Here is a 20,427-nt window from a genome sequence, read left to right as displayed (position 1 = left end):
GCTTGGGGGGCTGCTAGGTCACGTTTCGGTGCTAGGAACAACCACCAACCCCCAGCTGTATATTCCCCCCCCCCTCCTCCCTTGCTCTCCTCACCCTCCCACTTCTCCCTGACAGTTTTCTATACGAGACTGAATTTGAAATTGCACCGTTGCTCTGCTCCTCCCCTCCCACGAGAGCTCTACCTACGTTTCCTAGCCAAGCAAGCTTCTTCCTGCAAACATACTGCTACAATCGTCCACAAATACACATCCTGGTCTTTTGATTGATTGATTGATTGCATTTATCTTCCTGGTATACCTGTGAAACCCGACGTCCTTCTTCGGCGCCTTCTGCTTTTAATTAACCCTCCGTTTTCTGACAGCCTAATTTCGCTTTGCCTCACCTACCCAACGAATATTCATCGCCACAAATTCACTCGGTTCCCTTCTCGAAATTAAAAACAATAATAAATATCCTCGCAATTTGCATTGGTGGTTAGGATAGACATAAATCGCACGGGTTATTTTGGGTTTGGATCGTGGGTGTAAAGGGATTCTCATTCCTCGAAACGACCCCAGGAGGACGAAGTGCGGAAATGCCTCCTCCTGGTGGGCGTGCTTTCCCACCAGACCTAGTTCCAGGCAAGGGGCCTAGGAACAATGGGGCTCAACCGCCGGCAAATCTAGGTGACCCGGGCATGTACGGCGAATCCTACCAGACCCAGCCTCCGACAGGTAATATGTCCAGTTCCACCGGGTCCGCCGGCGCGGGAGTCCCGTGGGATAATAATAATTCACCACCCATGGGCGGTGGTGCTTTCGACACCGACACGTATCACGCGCCGGACATTCGCACTGGGCGGGGACCGCACCCCTCTAACACTCAACAAGGTGGCGCAGGATCAGGATCAGGCCCACGCGACAGGCCTCGCCTAAATGGGGGATCAGGGAGCAAGTCTCCTGGTGGTAGGGACTTGTAGGCGATGCGGGGAACCCCTCCAGGGCCAGTTCGTGCGGGCGTTGGGCGGCACATTTCACCTGGAGTGCTTCCAGTGCAGTGTATGTTATTGTTCTTTTTTTTGTATCTTGTCGTTGCTTACTTCGCTTGTCTTTTATTTTATTTTATTTTTTTTTTAACTTAATAATAGGACTGTGGCGATGTTGTCGCATCGAAATTCTTCCCGGTGGACGCTGAGGATGGCTCTGGCCAATACCCTCTTTGTGAGACGGATTACTTTCGACGTCTAAATCTACTCTGCTATGATTGTGGTGGTGCGCTCCGTGGGTCATATATTACCGCTCTGGATCGCAAATACCACATCGAACATTTTACTTGTTCCGCTTGTCCAACCGTCTTCGGAGCACAGGATAGTTACTATGAACATGAGGACAAAGTATACTGTCATTATCATTATTCAACACAGTTCGCCCAAAGGTGCAATGGGTGCCATACGGCAATCTTGAAGCAATTCGTCGAGATCTTCCGCAACGGCCAGAATCAACACTGGCACCCGGAATGCTATATGATCCACAAGTTCTGGAACGTCCGGCTTGCGCCCAACGGGCAGGAGTTTGTGCGTCCAGAGTTGGATATCGAGGCTACCGAAGAAGATCGCAACTTTGTCAAAAAGCAAGAGGATAAGATGGAAGAGAAGGTGTACCGGATATGGAGCGTGCTGTCTACATTCGAAGAGTCTTCCGCTGCTTGCATCTCCGACATGTTATTACATGTCAGTAATGGCGCGTACATCGATGGTGTTGTTGTTGCGAAAAACTTCATCTACCATGTTGAGGTTCTGTTTAAGGCTTTGGATGGACTTGCTGCTGCGATATCATATCGAAAGATGAAAGGTAAGGAAACCGGTTCCCATCTGTTTCCGTTCTCTTTCGTACTTGCATTAACGAAAAAAAAAAAAAAAAAAAAAAACATGGAAATTTAGATCTGCAATACGGTCGAGAAGCCAAACTCCTGTGCAAAAAAATTGTCGCATTTTTTGCATTGCTCTCCAAAACTCAAGAGACGGGTGTTCGTAAACTTGGTGTCACGCAAGAGTTGCTGGCCCTTGTAACGGGGCTTGCCCACTACCTAAAGCTTCTAATCCGTATCGGTCTACAGGGTGCTTTGAAGTTAGAAAGGGAGATCGACAACCCGGACGAATTATACGCATTCCTAGATAAACTGGACAGCCTGGGTGAATTAGATTCCATCTCCGCCTCCAATCTCACAGATTCTATGAACCAACTCTCCGACCAACAGTCCGATTGCTGTGCTGCCTGCAACGACCCAATCGATGATGAATGCATCATCCTCGGCCGGCGAAGGTGGCATTTGAAACCTTCGCATCTCGTTTGCGGCGCTTGTCAGAATGACCTCACTCTGGACCTGCTCAATGCGCGGTGGAGCGAGGAAAAGGATCGGCCATTCTGTCGCATATGTGCTGAACGGGGAGGCCACGCGCCGAATGGACAAAAAGGGTTTGCTTATGTTAGCAAACTGCAGCAGTATGTATTCTTGCTGCAGGTGGCTCTTGCGAGACTGCTTTCGGTTTTACGGTCTGGTGGGACTCTGCCGCATACCTCAGGTACTAATCCTGATCCTGTCACTTTTCTATTATTCCATTTACTGACTTGCGATATACAGACGATCCAAACCTGAAAAGCTACGAAGCGAACGATGGCCACCGTCTGAACGACGCGGGAGAACTCCAGACACCCCAGAGATCAAATACCCGATCGAGATCGTACGGGGCAGGCGGTGCACGGGACGAGAACGCCGGTTCATCGTCGTTAGAACAAACCGTCGGCGAAATTCGAAGACTCCACTCAACCCGCACAGAACGCACTCTCTCCACAATATATAAGAAAGCCCACGCTTCACGAATCATTGACGGGCCTCAGGGAAGATCTGCACGCCCCGGTTCCCCAGGTGCCAGCGGGTCTGAAACGAACAATCCAGGTTTCCAGATTGTCGAAGAACGAGATGCTACTGGCGAGCCAATTAAAGACCTGACATTTGGAAACCAGGACGCGCTGACGCTGGATGATATCCCAAGAATCGTCGCAGCTGAGCAAGCTAAGGAGCAGCGGCCTAATGCGTTCCGCCATGCTGGAACTAATCTTGTTACCTCCGGAGGCCGACCTCCCAAACTAGTCAATGGACACCAAAGGGAAGTATCCGGCCTCGCCGACACCCGTGGCGACACCGGCGCGCCTAGAACCACAAAGTATTTCTCCGAATTATCTGCGCTGGAGTACTTTATTGTCCGACACGTTGCCGTCTTGTCCATGGAGCCACTTCTAGAAGGACACTTCAATCTGGAAGAACTCCTGGGTCTCATTGAGTCGCGCAAACCTACGATCTGGAACATCTTCGGCCGCGCGTTTAAGAACGATGGCCGCAAAGGTGGGAAGAAGAAAGGCGTCTTCGGCGTCGGCTTAGACGCACTGATCGAGAAAGATGGGACGGAGTCAACGCATGGTGTTGGTCCGGGCACGTTGCGTATACCGACGTTCGTTGACGATGCGATTTCCGCTATGCGACAAATGGACATGTCTGTCGAGGGAGTGTTTCGGAAGAATGGTAATATCAAGCGTCTGAAGGAGACATCGGATATTGTCGATACGAAGTATGAGCAGGCGGATTTCAATAAAGAGAATCCGGTGCAGATTGCTGCGCTGCTCAAGAAGTTTTTGAGGGAGATGCCGGACCCGTTGCTTACGTTTAAGTTACATCGGTTGTTCCTTGTTTCTCAGAGTAGGTTATCCACTTCCGCGATTTATTCATTCTCTCTCTACTTTTTCTCCTTTACCCCCTACGTAATAATGAGACCTGACCAAATATATTCAGAAATATCCGATCCCGAAAATCAACGGCGTGTTCTGCACTTAACTTGTTGTCTACTCCCAAAGACACACAGGGATACCATGGAGGTCCTCTTTTCATTCCTCCACTGGGCCTCCTCGTTCTCTCATGTCGATGAAGAATCTGGTAGCAAAATGGATATCCACAACATCGCGACCGTCATGACTCCTAATATTCTCTACTCGAGAGAGAAAACAGCGGGGATGGAGGATAGCTTCCTGGCGATAGAAGCTGTCACCGCATTGATAGAGTACAATGATACGATGTGTGAGGTGAGCTGAAAAACGAAAAACTCCAAATGGCCACGCCGGAAGAGTCACTATGGGAAAATACTAAGTACCTTTGTCATATAGGTCCCAGCACATCTCCAATCCGTCCTAACGGACTCATCCCTCTTCAACGGGAGCGCAGAAATAACGACCAAGGAAATCCTCAAACGGTACGGCGGTGACCTCAGCAAAATTGCAACCCCGCAACGCGCACCACCCACTGCGGAAGGCACTCCGGTCCGCACCGGTTCGGGCCGTGCGGTCAACCCACCCCTCGCCACACGCATTGACACGGATCCTTCCCAAGCCAATGCGCGGCAGATGCAAACATCTGTCCGACATGTGCAACCTGCTGGAGCTGGAGCTGCAACGGGTGCTGCACCACCACAAGGCCCACAACAATTCGAACAGCAACAACAAACACTCGGTTCACCGCCGATGGAATATGATTACGGCTCGCAGCAGCAGCAGCAGCAGCAGCAGCCACATCCCCGATTCCCAGATCGCAGCGCAAGTGGAGATAGTTATACCAGCCAAACACAACAAGAGCGGCAACAGCAACAGCAGATGGCATTTCGACAGCGGCAGGCAGCTGCCGCAGCCGGTGGACCTATATAAGAACGTTATCTCACTCTCCCACTCGTTTGACTTGGCTCACAAATATTAATAAATAACACTGCGCAGAGTCACACTTCACTGTCTCGCAATAATTCTGGCGGAAACCGCGTAATTACATTTTCTGCAAATCTGCGGATAGTCGAAATATCGAAAAAATATAACTTTTGGTGCTTTCTCGTCACCCTGTGGCTAACTGGGTTATCTTGGGGTTTTGCTTTTGCTTTCCAAACCTTTTTTTTTGTTCCTTTATTTTATTTTATTTTATTTTTTTATTTTATTTTATTTTATTTTATTTTTTTTTTTTTTTTTGTATGCCTTCTTATTTCATTTCTTACTTGCTCCTCTTCCTCGTCCTTCCCCCCTTCTTCTGCTGTTGCTGCTGTTTCGCTTTCCTGGCCGGAAATGCAGTAACCCTTTCTTCCTGTGTTGTGTGTCATGTTGTGTTCGTTGATTGTTTCCGTTTGTATTTTCATCTCTTCTCGCTTTATCTTTTTAGCGTTACCGTTATCGTTGAAGCCTAGAGAAAAGGAAGAATGGGGAAGAGGGTGAGGCGGTGGTGATCGAGAAAGTATGAAAAACAAAATCAAGAAAAAAATGCCGTCTAGGATTGGGATGATGGACAGAGGGAGGGGTATGACATGATATCATCCTGTGGCCCGGCCGCCAACATTTACCTTTTTAACCTTTATTCCTCCTCACCCCCTGTTTCGCTTCAACCCGAATTTTCCTTTTACCTCTTATGACCAACTACTTTGCTTGCCCTACATAACATTTCACCTCACATATACCTACCTCCCTTCCAGCGCGATTTAGAAATCTAACGCCATTTTCGTTCGTCAGGAAAGCTCTGGTTACCTCTTTTGACCTCCCCCTATCCCACACTATTCCCCTATCTGAATTGAGTAGTATCTCTTCCATTCGAAGAAACGGTCTGTGCTAAATTGTTGTACCTATTCCTTCGCTGGCTCTTTGTCTTTTTTGCTCTATCTTTATTCCAATGCTTCTGCCCTCCAAATGTCTCGTTCCCTATTTTTCCCTTTTCTTGCTTTTCTCTTTTTTGTTACAAAAGATTACCCTATAAGCTATTGACTTTTTTTGTTATTTATTCCCTGGCCTCCTCCACTTATTCGCGTTGTTCTCTTCTCTTCACTGTTTTCTATTTTTATCCTCTCTTCTTTTCGTCTTTTTTTTTTTTAAAAAATCTATTCTTTTCAGCATATCCATTTAAAGCATCCTGTATCTGCTCTCGATCTCTCTCTCTCGCCCGCACCCATTTTTTTTTCTTATTACATTTATCATTTTGTCATCAGATCAGCTTCTCAGGACGCTGGGACTTATTTTACGTTTCTTAGCTTAATATATTGAAACAAAGCCAAATAGTTTTTTTTCTGTCCTTTCAGAGTTTCTCATATCGCTCTCTAACTAATGCAACCCCTGTTCTTGACGCTCTGTAATTTCAGGTTCGTGCTGACGCTGTTGCTCACACGTGACTTCCTGCAAAGCCGCGCTAATACAAATACAGCCCATCCCGACAAACGACAAAAGGATATTATATCTGCGCAAATTAAAACAAAGAAGGATAAGAGTATCCCACGTCATACATCGCTTGAATCCTCTGCAAAACTCCCCTCTCCACTCTCCAGCAAAGGAGCTCCACGAAGGATTACAAAAAAAAAAAAAAAGAAGGAAAAAAAAAAAAAAAAGCAAGCCTGTTCTCTTTCGCTGCCCAAAGATGACGGCCCCATCCTCCACGGCCCTCCCAGACCCCACGCATCGAAAGCGCGAACTGCCACAGAACGAGCTAGAAGCGACCTCGCAGCTGAAACTGGGAGAATTCCAAAACGTACCGACGCTCTCGTTATCAGAGGCGCGGCTAGTTATCAATAAGGTGCTGGATTTGAGGAGGAAAGGCGATCATAAATTTGAGGAGAGGGAGTATGTCGTTTTGATTTGATTTGTTTAGCCCCTATTTTTGCTTGTGTTTTTGGGATGGGAGAGTGTTGGGGAGGTCTGCGCGCTGGAAGTTGATCTTTGAATGTAGCGCGTGGTGGATATTGAGCTGAGATGCGACGCACCCAAGCAGCAGAATTGGAGACAAGAAGGCGACGGGCGGGAGAGGAGAAAATCTAGAATGTATGGTTTTGCTAACACTTTGTTTCTTTCTTTTCAGGGCCCTAGTAAAAACGCAAGATTATCTCGAGCTCTTCGCGCGGTTCAAGGAGAAGGAAAACATTGAGGCTGTCGAACGCCTGCTATCTGCACATACTGAGCTTGAGTTTTTTGAGCGGTCGCAACTGGGTATGTTGCATTTTGTGATTTGTGCGCAAGCATAGAAAATATACAGATTGCTGCAACCGTGGTTGCGCAACGGAGAAAAACCGCTCCTCTAACATTGCTCGCTACAGGAAGCCTTTGCTGCAACGATGCTGAAGAAGCCAAGTCGCTCATCCCCAGCATCGGGAATAAAATCTCCGACACCGAGCTCCAAGAACTGCTGGACGAATTGACGAAGCTGAGGAACTTTGTGGAGTGAGAAGACCACATTCTGGTGCTGCTTTTCTTTCCACCTTTCTCGAAAGCATCAATGCTTATCTCTCTGCCCTCTTTGGCTTTTGTCCCACTTTTCGTAAAGCAAAGGATAAAAGTCACGGAGTGTGTGCGTGTACATGTGATTGATGGAATGGAACGCAGTCGAATTAGCATTTTATGATGAGTCATGATGGATATATAAGATATGTGACTCGTCTCTCTGGAGATGCAAAAGCAGTCCAGAAAAATTGAAATACGGAATATTCTATTTGTATCCCTGGGTACAAGGTGGATTGCCCGAATGCGAAAATTGGTGGAAGGTATGAGATCGATTGCACAGCGCGCCTTGAACCCTATCATGGCAGCACCAATACATATCCATATCCCAATGCCCGCCTACTATTTGCTTTACTTCTTTCCAGCAGACGTCGTCCGAATTCCGGTCCATAGGCTATTTGACGGGAACAAACATCCATTGTGAAACCAACTCTACCGCCGAATTTTCCAGCTGGATGTCCGCCTGGACAGTATAGTTTTAACAATTCTACGGACGCTGGTAATATAGGATACATTTGCAATGTAATTGTGGGACCGGAGTTGGTCCTGTATACTAATCGAAACCTTGGAGCGGGAAAATGGTTCACTGGAGAAGATGTGAGACGGTCATGTTAATCGAATAGTAATAGAAAGATGTACCACAAATAGAACGAAGATTGCTAGTTTTTCTTTCCTTTTCTTTTTCTTTCGCTTGATCGATGCATTACTTCGAAGGACATGAAGTGCTTGGTGATATCTAAAGTGGTGATATAATGCGGGATAAATCGAGTAAAAATTTACCGTGTGTCGCTAATAGATGTACTAGTTATAAATACAATTGTAGAATATGCAAAGTTAAATAGACAAAAAGAAACAGAAGTTACGCCTAATTCTTGACATTCCAAACTCATGGACACGAAAATGGTAACAATGAGAAACACCGCTTTCCTAGGAACCCATATATCTTTCCACCCCTTATCGCGCCCGTCACTCAAGCCTTCTTAAATGCAACCTCAGCAGGTAATCTAAAAGAAGCACAGAACATCTTCTTCGTCGGCGATACAAGTCTCACGCTCCGAATTTCCAACTCCCGGCCCTCTTCCTCAGGCGTTATCTTAAATCCAAGCCGTGCAGAAATGCGCTCACAGATATCCTTGCGCTCAAGCGCCTCATCCTCGCTATTCGTCGAGAAGCAATAGACATGGATGAGCGGCAGTTTGCGGTCGGTGTACGGTTCGAAGAGCTCCTGCATGCCGGCGTAGAGACCGCGAAAAGCGTCGAGGAACTCAATCGCAGTGGCCGGCAAGTTCATGACGAAGTGGTCAAAGGTTCGCGGACAGGTCAAATATTCCGTGTCGAACGCTTTTGGATTCCGTTGACGGTTCGGACTATTTTCGCGTTCCGCTTTAGGAACCTTGGTGCGGTGGACAACGGTTCGGGGATTTCCCTGGTATAGCCTTTCGGTAGCGAACCGGATGAAATCGCGGCCGTTCATGTTGTGCGCTTTCACGAACTCTCTAACTTTGTTCTTTGCAGCACCGCGCTCCAGACATTCGTAGCCATACGGATTTAGATCGTTGGCCCAGACGAAGACCTGCTTCTTTCCTGCCGGAATTGAGAAGGGTCCCACGCCAGCCATGACGTCGCAAACAGCCTCCCCCTTTTTGAACCTGCTGACCATACGCTCATGCTCGGTGGCGAGACGTGTGTTCCAGTATACTTTTGAGTAATCGAAGGAGTATTCGCAGTCTTGCTCGTGTACAGTGACGAGCATATCGTCCTCTCCGGCTAGTACTTCGTATGAAAAAGTGCGGAATTCGCTGTGGGATCCAACATCATCGGTTTTGTTAATTACTGTTCTAGCTTGAGGATGTTTATCTCGTAATATCTCTCCCAGAAGGTATTTATATGGTAGATATTGTTCGCGAAGATTGAAGTGAGCTATTGGAAGGGATTAGAGTTAGAAACGAACAAATTGACAACCGCGGCTGTTAGAAATACGTACCAACATGTCCAACTTGAGTAAATCCAACAGGTAATTCATCCAATTTTTCGTCCGGAAGTATAGAATCGATGATGTCCTCTACCCATCAAAGGGTAGTTAGCGATGGCAGTCTTTCGTCTCTTTATCAATCACATTCGGGGACATACTATAAGTGAAATAGTCATAATCAAGCAGCAGGTTGAACGGACGAACTTCCACCGATTTAGCCTCAACTAGTTTCTGGATAGTAGGAGACCACGTCGTCACGTCTATTTATTGCGGGAACGAACGTTAGCACGTTATGCACACCCGACAAGGGATCGGTTCCCAAGTTGAAGCCAGAAGAAACAAAAAGCTTGCTAAAAGGCGATAAATTGCACACACCATCGGCCTTGATACCCTCCCTAAGTAGCAGACATTTTCGACTGTCCTGCTTCCCGTCCTTTCTCCCATACCAGTGATCTGTAACATTTTCTAACGGTCCCTCTCGCGCGGCGCGCACAGGTATAATGCGATTTGCCAGCAACAAATCCTGACTCTGGAGCAATTCACTTTTTATGGTGCCAATGGATTGTTTGTCGAAAATAGTAGCAGCAGAGAGAGGGACGGTTTTTTTGAAGAACGAGCGGTCGAGGGTCCGCATCATGCGGTTGACCGGTGCGCGGAACATGTCTGATTCGAAGGTGGAGATGGTATTGGCCGTCGTCACGACGGGTGAAGAGTTGCTAGGGGAGAGATAGGAAGAGGATATGGAGAGGGATTGCAAAGTAGCAGCCTCTTCCATCTAATCGCTCTCTCAAACCATGTATGCTGGGTATAAAACTCACAAGATGAGGGCGAAGAGGTAGAAGTTCTTATGTTTGCGCGGAGAATGGATTTGTAGTTTGCTAGACCATTATGTGGATATACATACGTAGCAGTTAGGTCATATATGCATATATCTAAATTATGTATAAGCGCAATTTCGAGCGACTGTCAACAGCGTTTAGGTACAGGTATCTAAGATCTGGAGTCTCAGGAGTGGATAAAGATCTTGGAAAAAATTTGAGTTAGGAAATCACGTGGATTATCTTATCAGCACAAATGTGTACAACAGTACAAGCCGGAGGCGTATGGAATTGCCTCACAAGATTATGAATATGAATAATACCGAACAAGCCGCAATCGCTCGCTTGCGCTCGCTTATCCAGCTTGAAAACGCGCTGTTTAATCCCTCAGGCGAATGTAATGAGATATATAATGACTGCACATGACTCATATAGATGAATTCCATGTAATCTACTCCGTACAGATGTACAGCTGAAAATAGAGAACAATCACATAGATGAAAAAGATGAATAACATTGTAGTAATGTTGTAGAGTTAATGTAGAAGCACTAAGCAAGATGTAATTAAATGTCAAACAGCTCATATAGAGAATGTAGCAATTACAATCAAACAGTAAGCATTTGAAATGTAATGATTTACATTTATCAACTTTCAAAACATCTGTAATACAATTGAAATAGTCAAAATGACTGAATGTAAGTAGAGAACTGTCAAAAAATGAAGAAAACCAGCTCAGAAATAATGAAATTACAGTTAATAATAATGTAAAGCAAGCTCTGAAAGCTCAGCAGCTTACATTATCTATTAATTCTCTTTCATTTTTATTTCATTTTTAACAATTTCAGCAGTCTGTCAACACATCTGCATTCATCTTTCAACACTCACTTCAACAACTCATCAATGTATGAATATCTGAATGTAGAGTTAGACTGCTGATAGAACAAATCATCAAAAACAACAATAAAATGATTGCATAATTATGAAAAATGAAATTCAAGAAAAATATAATGATGTGTGAGAAGAATTTCAAAGTTCAGTTAAAAAAAATAATAAATGTAAAATTAGCATTTACTCACAACTGTGATATCAAAATCAATTCATTATACAATTCATATGAAAAAAATCATAATTTATTTATTGAATGTATTGTAATTTTTAGTATGTTGAAAAGTGTCTGTATGAATTATCATTACAATTTATTAAGCAAACACTGCAGCTTGCAATTTGATAAGTAATGAATTATTTTTATTGCATGCAAATATATTAGTAAAAAATATATGCAAAATATATATGCTGATATGAAAATAACAGATAATCAGCAATTCATTGCTCTCATCAATACAACCATTATCAGCTTTAACCCGCGTGGCGCAGTTGGTAAGACTGTTACCCAAGGTAGCACTGTTAGATGTGCTGTAGGTTCAAATCCTCCCACTGGCAAGATCCCATTTTGAGCCACTTCTTACCCATGAAGGCCTCTGTGACCAGGGGCCAAGCTTAGTGAGGCAGTGCTGACAGGGATGCTGCTTGACAGTGATGAGAGTGATGGCCGCTGGAAGCCACTCTCATTAGTGCCAAGCATCTCCTCTGTCATTAGTGCTAAGCTAAGCAAGATCCGATGATTACAGAGGGTCGAGTATATCCCATCTTGAATTCCGTCGGCAGCTCTTATCTTCAACTCCTGGAATTCTTAAATCCTCTACCTACTACTCGATCAAATCCAGATCTAAATCACCATCGAATTCCTCTGCCAGGACCTTGAGCTTGTGCCTGGTGTCAGTACAAAAGAAAGAGAACAGAGCAGAAACAAGGTAGAGCTCCAAGATCAAGATATGGTTGTGCTGCATGGAACACAGTTTCATTCCAATGATTAATTAGGATTAGATCAGATAGATTACATAAATTACACTAAAACACATCAATACAGCAGATCCTCATATCATCCAGTAGTTTTTATGTATTTAATACACTAAAGGTACGTGCTAAAAAATTGCGCTAATTGTGCCTCGCCCCCCAGACGAGGAGATAAATGCAAGTTCGAATTCCAGATCCGCGAATCAGGGGTGACAAAAAAACAGTTTACAATAACAATAAATGCACACACGCATCTAAACCCTACCCATCATCCCTCTCCTCCACTCTTTCCAGACTTTCAAATCTAGCCGAATCCCTACTCAACCTCCCAAGCCTGAACCCTTCCCTTTCCGCCTCAAGCACCGCAATCCTTCCCCTCAGCGTCTGTATCTGCGCATCTCTATTCCGAACAGCGGCTCGCGAAACATCCCTTCCCTTAATAATTGCCTGCGTATGTAGATATTCCGTGTTCAGCAATGTAACAAGCTCCCGCTTAGCTGCGGGCGATAAGACGATGTCATGCTTGGAGAGTACGGCGAAGGTATTGGAAACGATTGTTCGGGTCTTCTCGGGGCTGATTGTAGATGTGGTGGTAGGCGATATGACAGATGGGGTGACAGCGGAGGGTATGTTATCGCTGTGAAGTAAGGGTGTGGAGGGGTAGCGGATTGGTGTTGGTGCTGGTGGGGAAGCGAGATCGGAGGGGTTCGCTATCGTGGTACGAGGTGGGGTTATTGCTGTATCTTGTCCGTATGTAAAGATGCTGCATGTTGTTTTTGGCGTCGAGAATCGGGGAAGGGATGTGGAAGGTGTGAGGTTGGGACGTTGGTATGAAGCAAATAATCTAGTTGAGGGGACGGGTCCGAAAGGATCATCCAGACCTGCTGGATCTTTATTACGCTCACCATGCGCACTACCATCCCGACAAGTACCACGGGCACCGTCACCCTCGTCCTTGCTCACAAATAAACCCCGTCCATCTCGAAACAACCCAGGGTTTTTTCGCGGAGTACTTGGTCGAAAGATATCTTGTTCCTGTGTCTGTCGTGAGTTCTCCTGTCTCACAAACTGCTCCACAAAGTTCTCGTCTATATCGTCATCCCAACCAAACGAGTCATCTTCGCCACTCATTTCTTCTTCATTTTCTCTTTTAATAGAAACACCCTCCACCCTACTCTTCTTGCTCGGCGATCCCAGCTCGCTATAACCATAGCTCTGCTCATAACCATAGCCCTGCTCATAATCACGGCCCCTCTTCTTCGTCCCTGACTTGGGCGTCAGCAATCCGGTCCTGGTATCGATGGAGGCCTGGGCCAAAGGCCGCGATGGCGTTTTGCTCACAAGGCCGCTGCCGATTGTATTCGAAGTGGAATACCCAGTTCCTCCCGCTCCCGCTTCCGCTTCCGGACTCTTCAACACCTTCGCCATGTCACGTTCCCTAATCACCGCCTCCTCCCCCCACAAGAAGAAATTGCACCGTTTCCCCTGCGGCTTCGGACATGTGTAGACTGCATTTTTTTTTTTTTTTTTTTTTTTTTTTTTTTTTTTTTTTTTTATTAGTCACAGGGCACCACAGCATACCAGCATTCATTACATCCTTCAGTGACTTGACAAGGGTTCTCGGCACAAAATCAAAAAGGTAGAACCCAAATATTGTAAGACATGGGGGAATGTCGAATAGGACTTACACCAGCGCCCGTGATTTTTCCCTCCATTTTTCGTCTGAAAGTGGTCGGCCCACCGGCGCGGCTCGCAGCTGCAATGCCATTTGCCGTTGGCAAATAGGCCGTGGAGCGGGACTGCGGTGGAGCGACTGGGGAGACTTCGCGGGGTGGAGGCGGGCTGGTTATTCCTATCTCGAGTTGATGGGGTACTGGGTAAGGGGTCATGATGGGAGAACATTTCATGTGCATGCGATTCCTGTTGAGAGGAGCGGGGGTCAAATCAAGGCCTCTTTGGCTCGTAACGTCATGTAGCAGGTAGGTGGAGTAAGTAAGAGGGAATGGTTGTCCCAAAGGTTTGATGAATTATCTGTTATCCCCATTAATACGCAAGTGTTGCTTGCTCATCATCGACAACCATGAACTAGATTAAAGCAACGAGGATAAAAAAATGTATTAACTATCTCGAATTCATGTTTCTTGGCTGGTGTGGTCGCCATGGGAACGACTCATCGACGAACGAGATCAACATAAGGTTATTTTAGTTTAACTCTAAATGAGCCGCATGCGAAAATCGGTCTTGGCGTCACGCTAAGAATGAGCATCGAAAAGATCTAGTTGATACACCATCCCTCCCTAGAAAAGAGGAAAAGAAATCCAATCCCACACTGCCCTAGAACAACAAAGGTGGTGATTGAAGGACTTCCTCAAGTCGCCCTCAAGGATATATATTGGGAAAGATTTCTAAACAAAAATATTTATGTCTCCGGAACAAAGTTCACAGGGAACCAAGGGGCTGAAAACAGAGCAAACAAAGAGTGAATGACTAAATTGTTATTTTATCAAAAAAAAAAAAAAAAAAAAAGGGGGGGGGGGGGGGGGTCTTAGCAAACCCCAACGCTGAAAACAATAGGGCATGGAGTAACAGGCGCAAAAAATTCAGGAATTGAAAAGAGCCAAGGAAAAAAAATCGGGGAAAACAACGACAGAACGAAAAGGGACCCAAAACCGAGAAGAAGTAGATCAAGTCTTTGATTGTTATGAATCCAAACGAAAATGGCTCAGACTCCCACGGTAAAGGGCATAAAAGGGAATAATCCAGAAAAAAAAAAAAAAAATGAGGCAAAAAATCCCATTTAATCCTATGTGTATGGATCAATATGTATGGGACGAAGAAAGAATAAGAGGGTAACACCATCCCGTCACGCCATCAACACCTCGCTTCAACAGAACGAACACTGTACACCTGCACGTAGTAGAGTAACTGGCCCAAACACCCACCTAAAACTGATGGGGTAAATTAAAAGTGAAAATAAAAGAAAAACTGAAAGGGCATTAAAGGGAGAAATATAAGGATAAAAATGATAATAATAAACAACACTCGGGATCCAACCCAGGATCTATCACGGTTGGCGTTGCCAATGGCTCATAATCCAAGAGAGAGAAAGAGCGAGGAACGAAAGATAAAAACTAATAGAACACAGAATCTACCCAAAATCCTAACCCAAGTATTGTAGGGGGAAACAAAGAATGAAAGGAAGCCCTATTTCCAAAAAGGGAAAAGAATATATATATGGAAAGAAAACGCCACACACCCCTCCTCTCAATCCGCAAGCACAGTCCTCACCATCGCCCCAAATGACTCTCTCATCTTCAAAATCTCCCTGATCTCTGGCTTGACGGGCTCGCCCGCCGTGCGACGCAGGCGCGCCTGGCGCTTCGAACGACGCTTGCGTTCGACAGAGATGGGGTCGAGATCATCCTCGGCCGAGTCTTCGTCGGAGGAGTGCGAGGCCATGTCGTCGATCGCGAGGTCTTCGAGATCGGCCTGATTTCGTATATGATTTGTTAATAATGGTTTTTTTTTCTTGTCTTTTCTATTCTATTCTTTTCTGTTCCCGCGACGTAAGGATACCAACAACAGGAATTGGGCATGGTATATAAAAACAAAATTGTCTTGACTCACCTCATCCAGCCCAAAATCACTCCCCCTAAAAGTCGCACTGCCCGGCATCTCCGAATCCGCTGTCGTCCCAGACCCTTCCGCAGCCATCTTTTGCCGCGTCTTATGGTGGTGCCACTTCTTGCGATCCGCATGCCACTTGACCAGCAAGTCAATCTCCTTCATCGCTAACTCAGGGTCAATCTGGCCCACAGCCACCGCTCCACGGAACAGCGCGTTCATGTCCAGCTTGCCGCCGCTGCGCGGCCCATGACGGAGGAAGTGCAGGATGTCCTCCAGCCAACCCATGAGGGCGTCGAAGAGGCCGTTGTCGTGCAGGTGGACCTCGTGGACGAATTTGTAGAAGCTGTGCTGGTGGCGGGCGCAGAGGTCGATGAAGGCCTGGACGGTCTGGTTGGGGTCTGCGGAAACGTCTTGGCGCTGCGCGCTCTCGATGACAGCGATGGCGTCATCGGCGAATTCGGCGAAGTCGGTTATGCTGCTGTAAACGTTTGCAGACTTGTAGACACGGACGAGGGGTTCGTAGAAGATTGTGAACAGGTCGCGGAAGAGTTGGAGGGTGACGGGCTGTGGGTAGTTAGTATCACTTGTCTTTTCGGAGGTTGGCCGCAGGAGCAATTATTTATTTAAATATTTATATTATTTTTTTTCCATACCTCTTCGATAACGCTCAACATCATGGCCTTGTCTCGCTGACGTGTTAAAAGTTTCAACAGCTGCTTCAGATACGCAAACCAATGCGCACCCTGCTGCATCTGCATATCAACCTGCAGGTGAAAACATTAGCAGTTGCCAAGAATTAAAAAAAAAAAAAAAAATAAGTAACAGTAAAGAATCGCAAACCCACATTCTCAACCGTATTGACCCACGCAACATAGGAATTAAAAACCTTCTCAATCTGCGCCGGACTAAGCTCGGGCTCGATATACTCCGACCTCAAAATCGCAACCACAATATCGACATCCTCCTCCTTTGCCTCACGCCTCAGCTCATCCTTCACCTGTTCGTCGGCTGCCGTGAACGCCCGCAACTTGTTGACAAGGACAGGGTCTTCGATCTTGGCACTGAGCGTGTCTATGGAGCGCTGGAATGTTTTGATGCCGTCGTGGATAGCGAGAGAGAAAATGCGCTGGAGTAGCGAACGGGAGCCGAAGGGCTGGGCGAGGAACAGGTCTAGAACGCCGGACATGACAGCGGCGGGGTTCGCGATGCGAATTACGTTTTTCATGATGGTGTAGGGCACTAAAGAATGGATGCGTTTTGCTTGGGCGAATAGTTCGGGGGAGTTGTCTTCCGCCAGGAAGAGGTGATATATCATCGCGGCAACCCTGGACAGGGGGAAATTAGTGTCAACCTAAAAAATGTAAGAATAGAAGATCTTTGTATAACCTACTCAATGCGCAGCCATTCTGCAAACTTTTGATATTGAGGACTCAACTCTTCAACAGAGTTCTTCACGCGGATCTCATGGAATAATTTCGTCAAGCCATCTTAATTCGTAAAAGAAAAAACAAAAATCAGAAAATGGTTAGTCCAAAAAATCCTTACTACTGTGTAGAGTGTGGAAGATCCAGAGCAGCCAGAATAACCAGGCCAAACACTTACTATTCTCGACGATATCCTGTCGAAATTGCTCCATATAAACATCCAGCTCCTGCGCTCTTTTCCTTGCAATCTCATAAAACTGTCTCTGCTCCTCAACCCGCTTCGCATCTAAATCCTTCCTACGCTGGATATCCATAAGCTCCTCCTCGTTCAACGTGATCGGGTCCGCTGTGAGGAATTCCTCCAGCGCCTTGGATTCCGCAATCCGCGGGTTCTGCAGTAAGGTGCGCAGGAATGCGCGGAGGGATACTCTCTGGGTTTCGCGGTACAAGGAGACCGTAACCTCCGTCTTGAGGTCACCTGTCGAAGGACGTGGGGTGACCGTCGCTGACCTCAGCTTTTTGGTGACTGATGAACGGGAGGAGGAACGATGGTGGTCCGCGTTGTTGACGGTGAGAGTCCGAGCGGAGCGGGAGTCGTCGGTGAAATTGGCATCTTGAGTTGAGACGGAGGAGTCGGACGACGCATCATCGTCTCCGCCTCCGAGGATGGTGGAGGAAACAGAGCCTTTGTTCTTCCTTGGTAGCGGTGGGAGGATTTTCCCGGGCATCTCGGTACGAAGGCGTTTGTGGAGCTTGGCGAACTCGCCGAACCGTCGACCGACGTAGCGATCAGGCTTGCCGTGTTGTTTCACTCTAAGGATGAATTCCTATAACCAGGCATGGACTGAATAAGCATTCATTGATTTAATATTATATATATATAATATTGTGACGAAGGGAGGATGCCTTCTAGCGCAAACATACCGCATGCTGGTGGTACCTAACTGTCCGCTTAACCAATGTCGTCCGGGCGCCAGCAACATTTACATCCCAGCCGTGTATGGCATGGCCATCGGGGATATTAACGAGCAACCCTTGTTCATTAGCACTGCGATCCACCACCTCCATTTCCGAGAAGCGGATACGTTCTTCATAGCCGGACGCGGTGGGAATGCCGGAGACCATCATAAGCTCGACCAGCTTCTCACACTTCAGCGCCAGCTTGCGCCGCTTCGTTTCTTCGTGCCGGTCTTCGCTGGAGGATATATGTTTGTTCGCGAAGGACTCGAGGAACTTTTTGTGTTTATGACACACCACAAACATTAGCGCACGTCACTTCAGTATATGGTAATAGAATAATGGAGCTAAATAGTAATAAATAAATAAATAAATAAATAAATAAAAATTCATACAGTCTGCAGCTTATCCTGCCAAAATTCTTTCTCCTTGGCCTGATCCAGGAACGGGAACTTGCGCACATGCTGGACGAATATGAACCTGAGAATGGGCAGCTCTGAATCAATGGGTGCTATCTCTCCAAGATCCGACTTGAAGGGAGCCCCGAAACGGCGGAGGGCGGTGGGGGAATTGAGTTCTGCAATCTCCGCGCGGACTTGCAGCGATATCAATTCGCGCTTGAGGTCTGTTTTCCTCCCATGTGAGTTTTTGATCGAGTGAGGTCGGTTAGCTTTTGGCAATCCCGCAGAGAGCCCAAAAACATTTGAGCAGTGAAAAGGAACAACAGAAACGAAGGAGAACAATGTCGGAGTGTGTTGACCAGTAGCTTGGCGGGGTAATTGGAGTATGTGACGTACAGTGTTCCTGTTTGCCGGTCAAGATCTGGCCGGGGGGAGGTGCAGGCGCTGGAGTAGGAGGGCCATTTTCCATATTCCTAGCGCTCGATAACGAGGTGAGTCGTAGTGAGTGAGGAATGTGTGGTTTAATTTTTTGCGTGTGGTTCGAGAGATGGAGGTTGAAAAGGTGATCAGCGAGGGAAATTAAACTTGTTAGTTCAGCCAGTTAGTGTAACAGCTCGGGGAGGCACACTCGCACACACACACGGGGAATCTAAAGGATGACGGGATAATGAAATCCAATGTATTTCTATAAAGGAGCGTCGTGGTGGGGGAGGGGGGCGTGCATTATAAGCAAGAAGAAGGAAGAATACAAGTACAATCTCACAGCCAATGCTGCGATGGAGGTGATTGGTGATGAGGTCTGCGTTTTGGGGCTGGAGCCTGCCAAGCATCAAGCCTCAGCACACATTCCCATGAGCACATTCAGCCACAGACGCAGCAGATATGGAGTATGGAGTATGGAGCGCTATTATTTGCTATTATTGCCCTGTACTCCATACGTTTCCTTCCAAGACAGCCCTGTCCCCCGTCCCCATATCGCCCTACGAGTGGGTACTCCTATCCAGCATACTACACGGTAGTATGATGCAGTGGTTTAGCGGCGTGTAACTAGTGGTAAGTGGTCTTCGACTGCTTGCGCAAACAGACACCAGACACCCCGAACAACGTCGCCTCAGCAGCTGCCCTGGTTAGCTCCATCGTTGCGCTCGCTCTCCATGCGCACTCCCAACAGGCCACCCTGTAGGTTACCGACTGCCGATGCCTAGACCGCAATGACATAAGGTATTATAATTCACTAAGTTAACTAACTACCTAGTTGACTAGCTATGGAACTAACTAATTAAGCAACTAACTACTCCGTACGGAGTACAGATCACCAGTCAGCTGCGTGCTGATTTGTCTGGTTACATGTATGTACAGTACAGGGCGCAGACCCCTGCTGGTAGTACGCGTAGAGCTACGCGTAACAGCCAGCCCAAACAGAACATGCAGTTCTTGTTTGAGGATTCTATCTCTACCAGTAGATATATATATATCTATATATATGTATTGATCCATTTCCCCCTTTTTTCTTTTCACATCTCACCAGTTAAACCAATGAACTCACCTGACGGGAGAGAGAGGGAAGGGTAGGGAGGGGCAACGCTGTATATTCGATCGGAAACTTCCTATGGCAGGACAAAACAATACATGATGGAGTGTGTTTGAACAACAATCAAATCTTTTTACAACACATAAATAAATATCCGAACAAAATGCCGTGAATTTGAGAGGGGAGCTTCTTGGAGAGGTGAGGTACGGGGGCATCGCATACATTCAGATGAGAGGGATCACAAACTAGGGAAGGGATAAATATAATTAAGGAAAAACAGAAAACAATTACAATTATGAATGCAAAAGGGGAAAGAAAAAAAAGTTAAAAAAAAAAAAAAAAGGAAAGGGAGAGAAGAGTGAGAGGGGAAAAGGGGGGGTGTTGTGAGGCGCGTTGTATTAATTGCAAGAGGATCGGAAAGCCGGCAGTAGTGAATTCAGATGGAATGGAGAGAATAAAACACTTCAACTAAGATGATAAATTTGAGAAGAAAAAATAAAATAGAATAAAAAAGCCTGCTCTGTCCGC

The 20,427-nt window shown here is 46.4% G+C and overlaps 6 protein-coding genes across 6 annotated transcripts; 3 read left to right on the top strand and 3 right to left on the bottom strand.

Annotated features, from left to right (window-relative positions):
- Positions 1 to 575: 575 nt before the first annotated feature.
- Positions 576 to 4,728, top strand: HCAG_00245 (conserved hypothetical protein; the record flags this gene model as incomplete). Its single annotated transcript, XM_001543149.1, has 7 exons — positions 576 to 714; positions 950 to 1,038; positions 1,128 to 1,830; positions 1,920 to 2,561; positions 2,621 to 3,733; positions 3,827 to 4,113; positions 4,195 to 4,728. The coding sequence occupies 7 exons, from the start codon at positions 576 to 578 to the stop codon at positions 4,726 to 4,728; spliced, it is 3,507 nt and encodes a 1,168-aa protein (XP_001543199.1).
- A 1,732-nt stretch (positions 4,729 to 6,460) lies between these two features.
- HCAG_00244 (predicted protein) lies at positions 6,461 to 7,261 on the top strand (the record flags this gene model as incomplete). The annotated part of the gene is made up of 3 exons (XM_001543148.1): positions 6,461 to 6,663; positions 6,899 to 7,026; positions 7,134 to 7,261. 3 exons carry the CDS (start codon positions 6,461 to 6,463, stop codon positions 7,259 to 7,261), a joined length of 459 nt encoding a protein of 152 aa, XP_001543198.1.
- A 1,023-nt stretch (positions 7,262 to 8,284) lies between these two features.
- Positions 8,285 to 9,947, bottom strand: HCAG_00243 (predicted protein; the record flags this gene model as incomplete). The annotated part of the gene is made up of 4 exons (XM_001543147.1): positions 8,285 to 9,234; positions 9,299 to 9,376; positions 9,445 to 9,546; positions 9,662 to 9,947. The coding sequence occupies 4 exons, from the start codon at positions 9,945 to 9,947 to the stop codon at positions 8,285 to 8,287; spliced, it is 1,416 nt and encodes a 471-aa protein (XP_001543197.1).
- A 2,273-nt stretch (positions 9,948 to 12,220) lies between these two features.
- On the bottom strand, positions 12,221 to 13,387 carry HCAG_00242 (predicted protein; the record flags this gene model as incomplete). Its single annotated transcript, XM_001543146.1, has 1 exon — positions 12,221 to 13,387. One exon carries the CDS (start codon positions 13,385 to 13,387, stop codon positions 12,221 to 12,223), a length of 1,167 nt encoding a protein of 388 aa, XP_001543196.1.
- Positions 13,388 to 13,846: 459 nt separating this feature from the next.
- On the top strand, positions 13,847 to 14,238 carry HCAG_00241 (predicted protein; the record flags this gene model as incomplete). Its single annotated transcript, XM_001543145.1, has 2 exons — positions 13,847 to 13,938; positions 14,166 to 14,238. 2 exons carry the CDS (start codon positions 13,847 to 13,849, stop codon positions 14,236 to 14,238), a joined length of 165 nt encoding a protein of 54 aa, XP_001543195.1.
- A 985-nt stretch (positions 14,239 to 15,223) lies between these two features.
- HCAG_00240 (predicted protein) lies at positions 15,224 to 18,837 on the bottom strand (the record flags this gene model as incomplete). Its single annotated transcript, XM_001543144.1, has 9 exons — positions 15,224 to 15,448; positions 15,587 to 16,150; positions 16,240 to 16,350; positions 16,431 to 16,911; positions 16,977 to 17,073; positions 17,189 to 17,837; positions 17,935 to 18,243; positions 18,363 to 18,592; positions 18,765 to 18,837. The coding sequence occupies 9 exons, from the start codon at positions 18,835 to 18,837 to the stop codon at positions 15,224 to 15,226; spliced, it is 2,739 nt and encodes a 912-aa protein (XP_001543194.1).
- Positions 18,838 to 20,427: the final 1,590 nt, after the last annotated feature.

Source organism: Histoplasma capsulatum, genomic scaffold (assembly GCF_000149585.1).
Source record: "Histoplasma capsulatum NAm1 scaffold_1 genomic scaffold, whole genome shotgun sequence".
Classification (NCBI taxonomy): Eukaryota; Fungi; Ascomycota; class Eurotiomycetes; order Onygenales; family Ajellomycetaceae; genus Histoplasma; species Histoplasma mississippiense.
The sequence above is the reverse complement of the archived record's forward strand: the minus strand, read 5'-3'. Positions and strand labels throughout refer to the sequence as shown.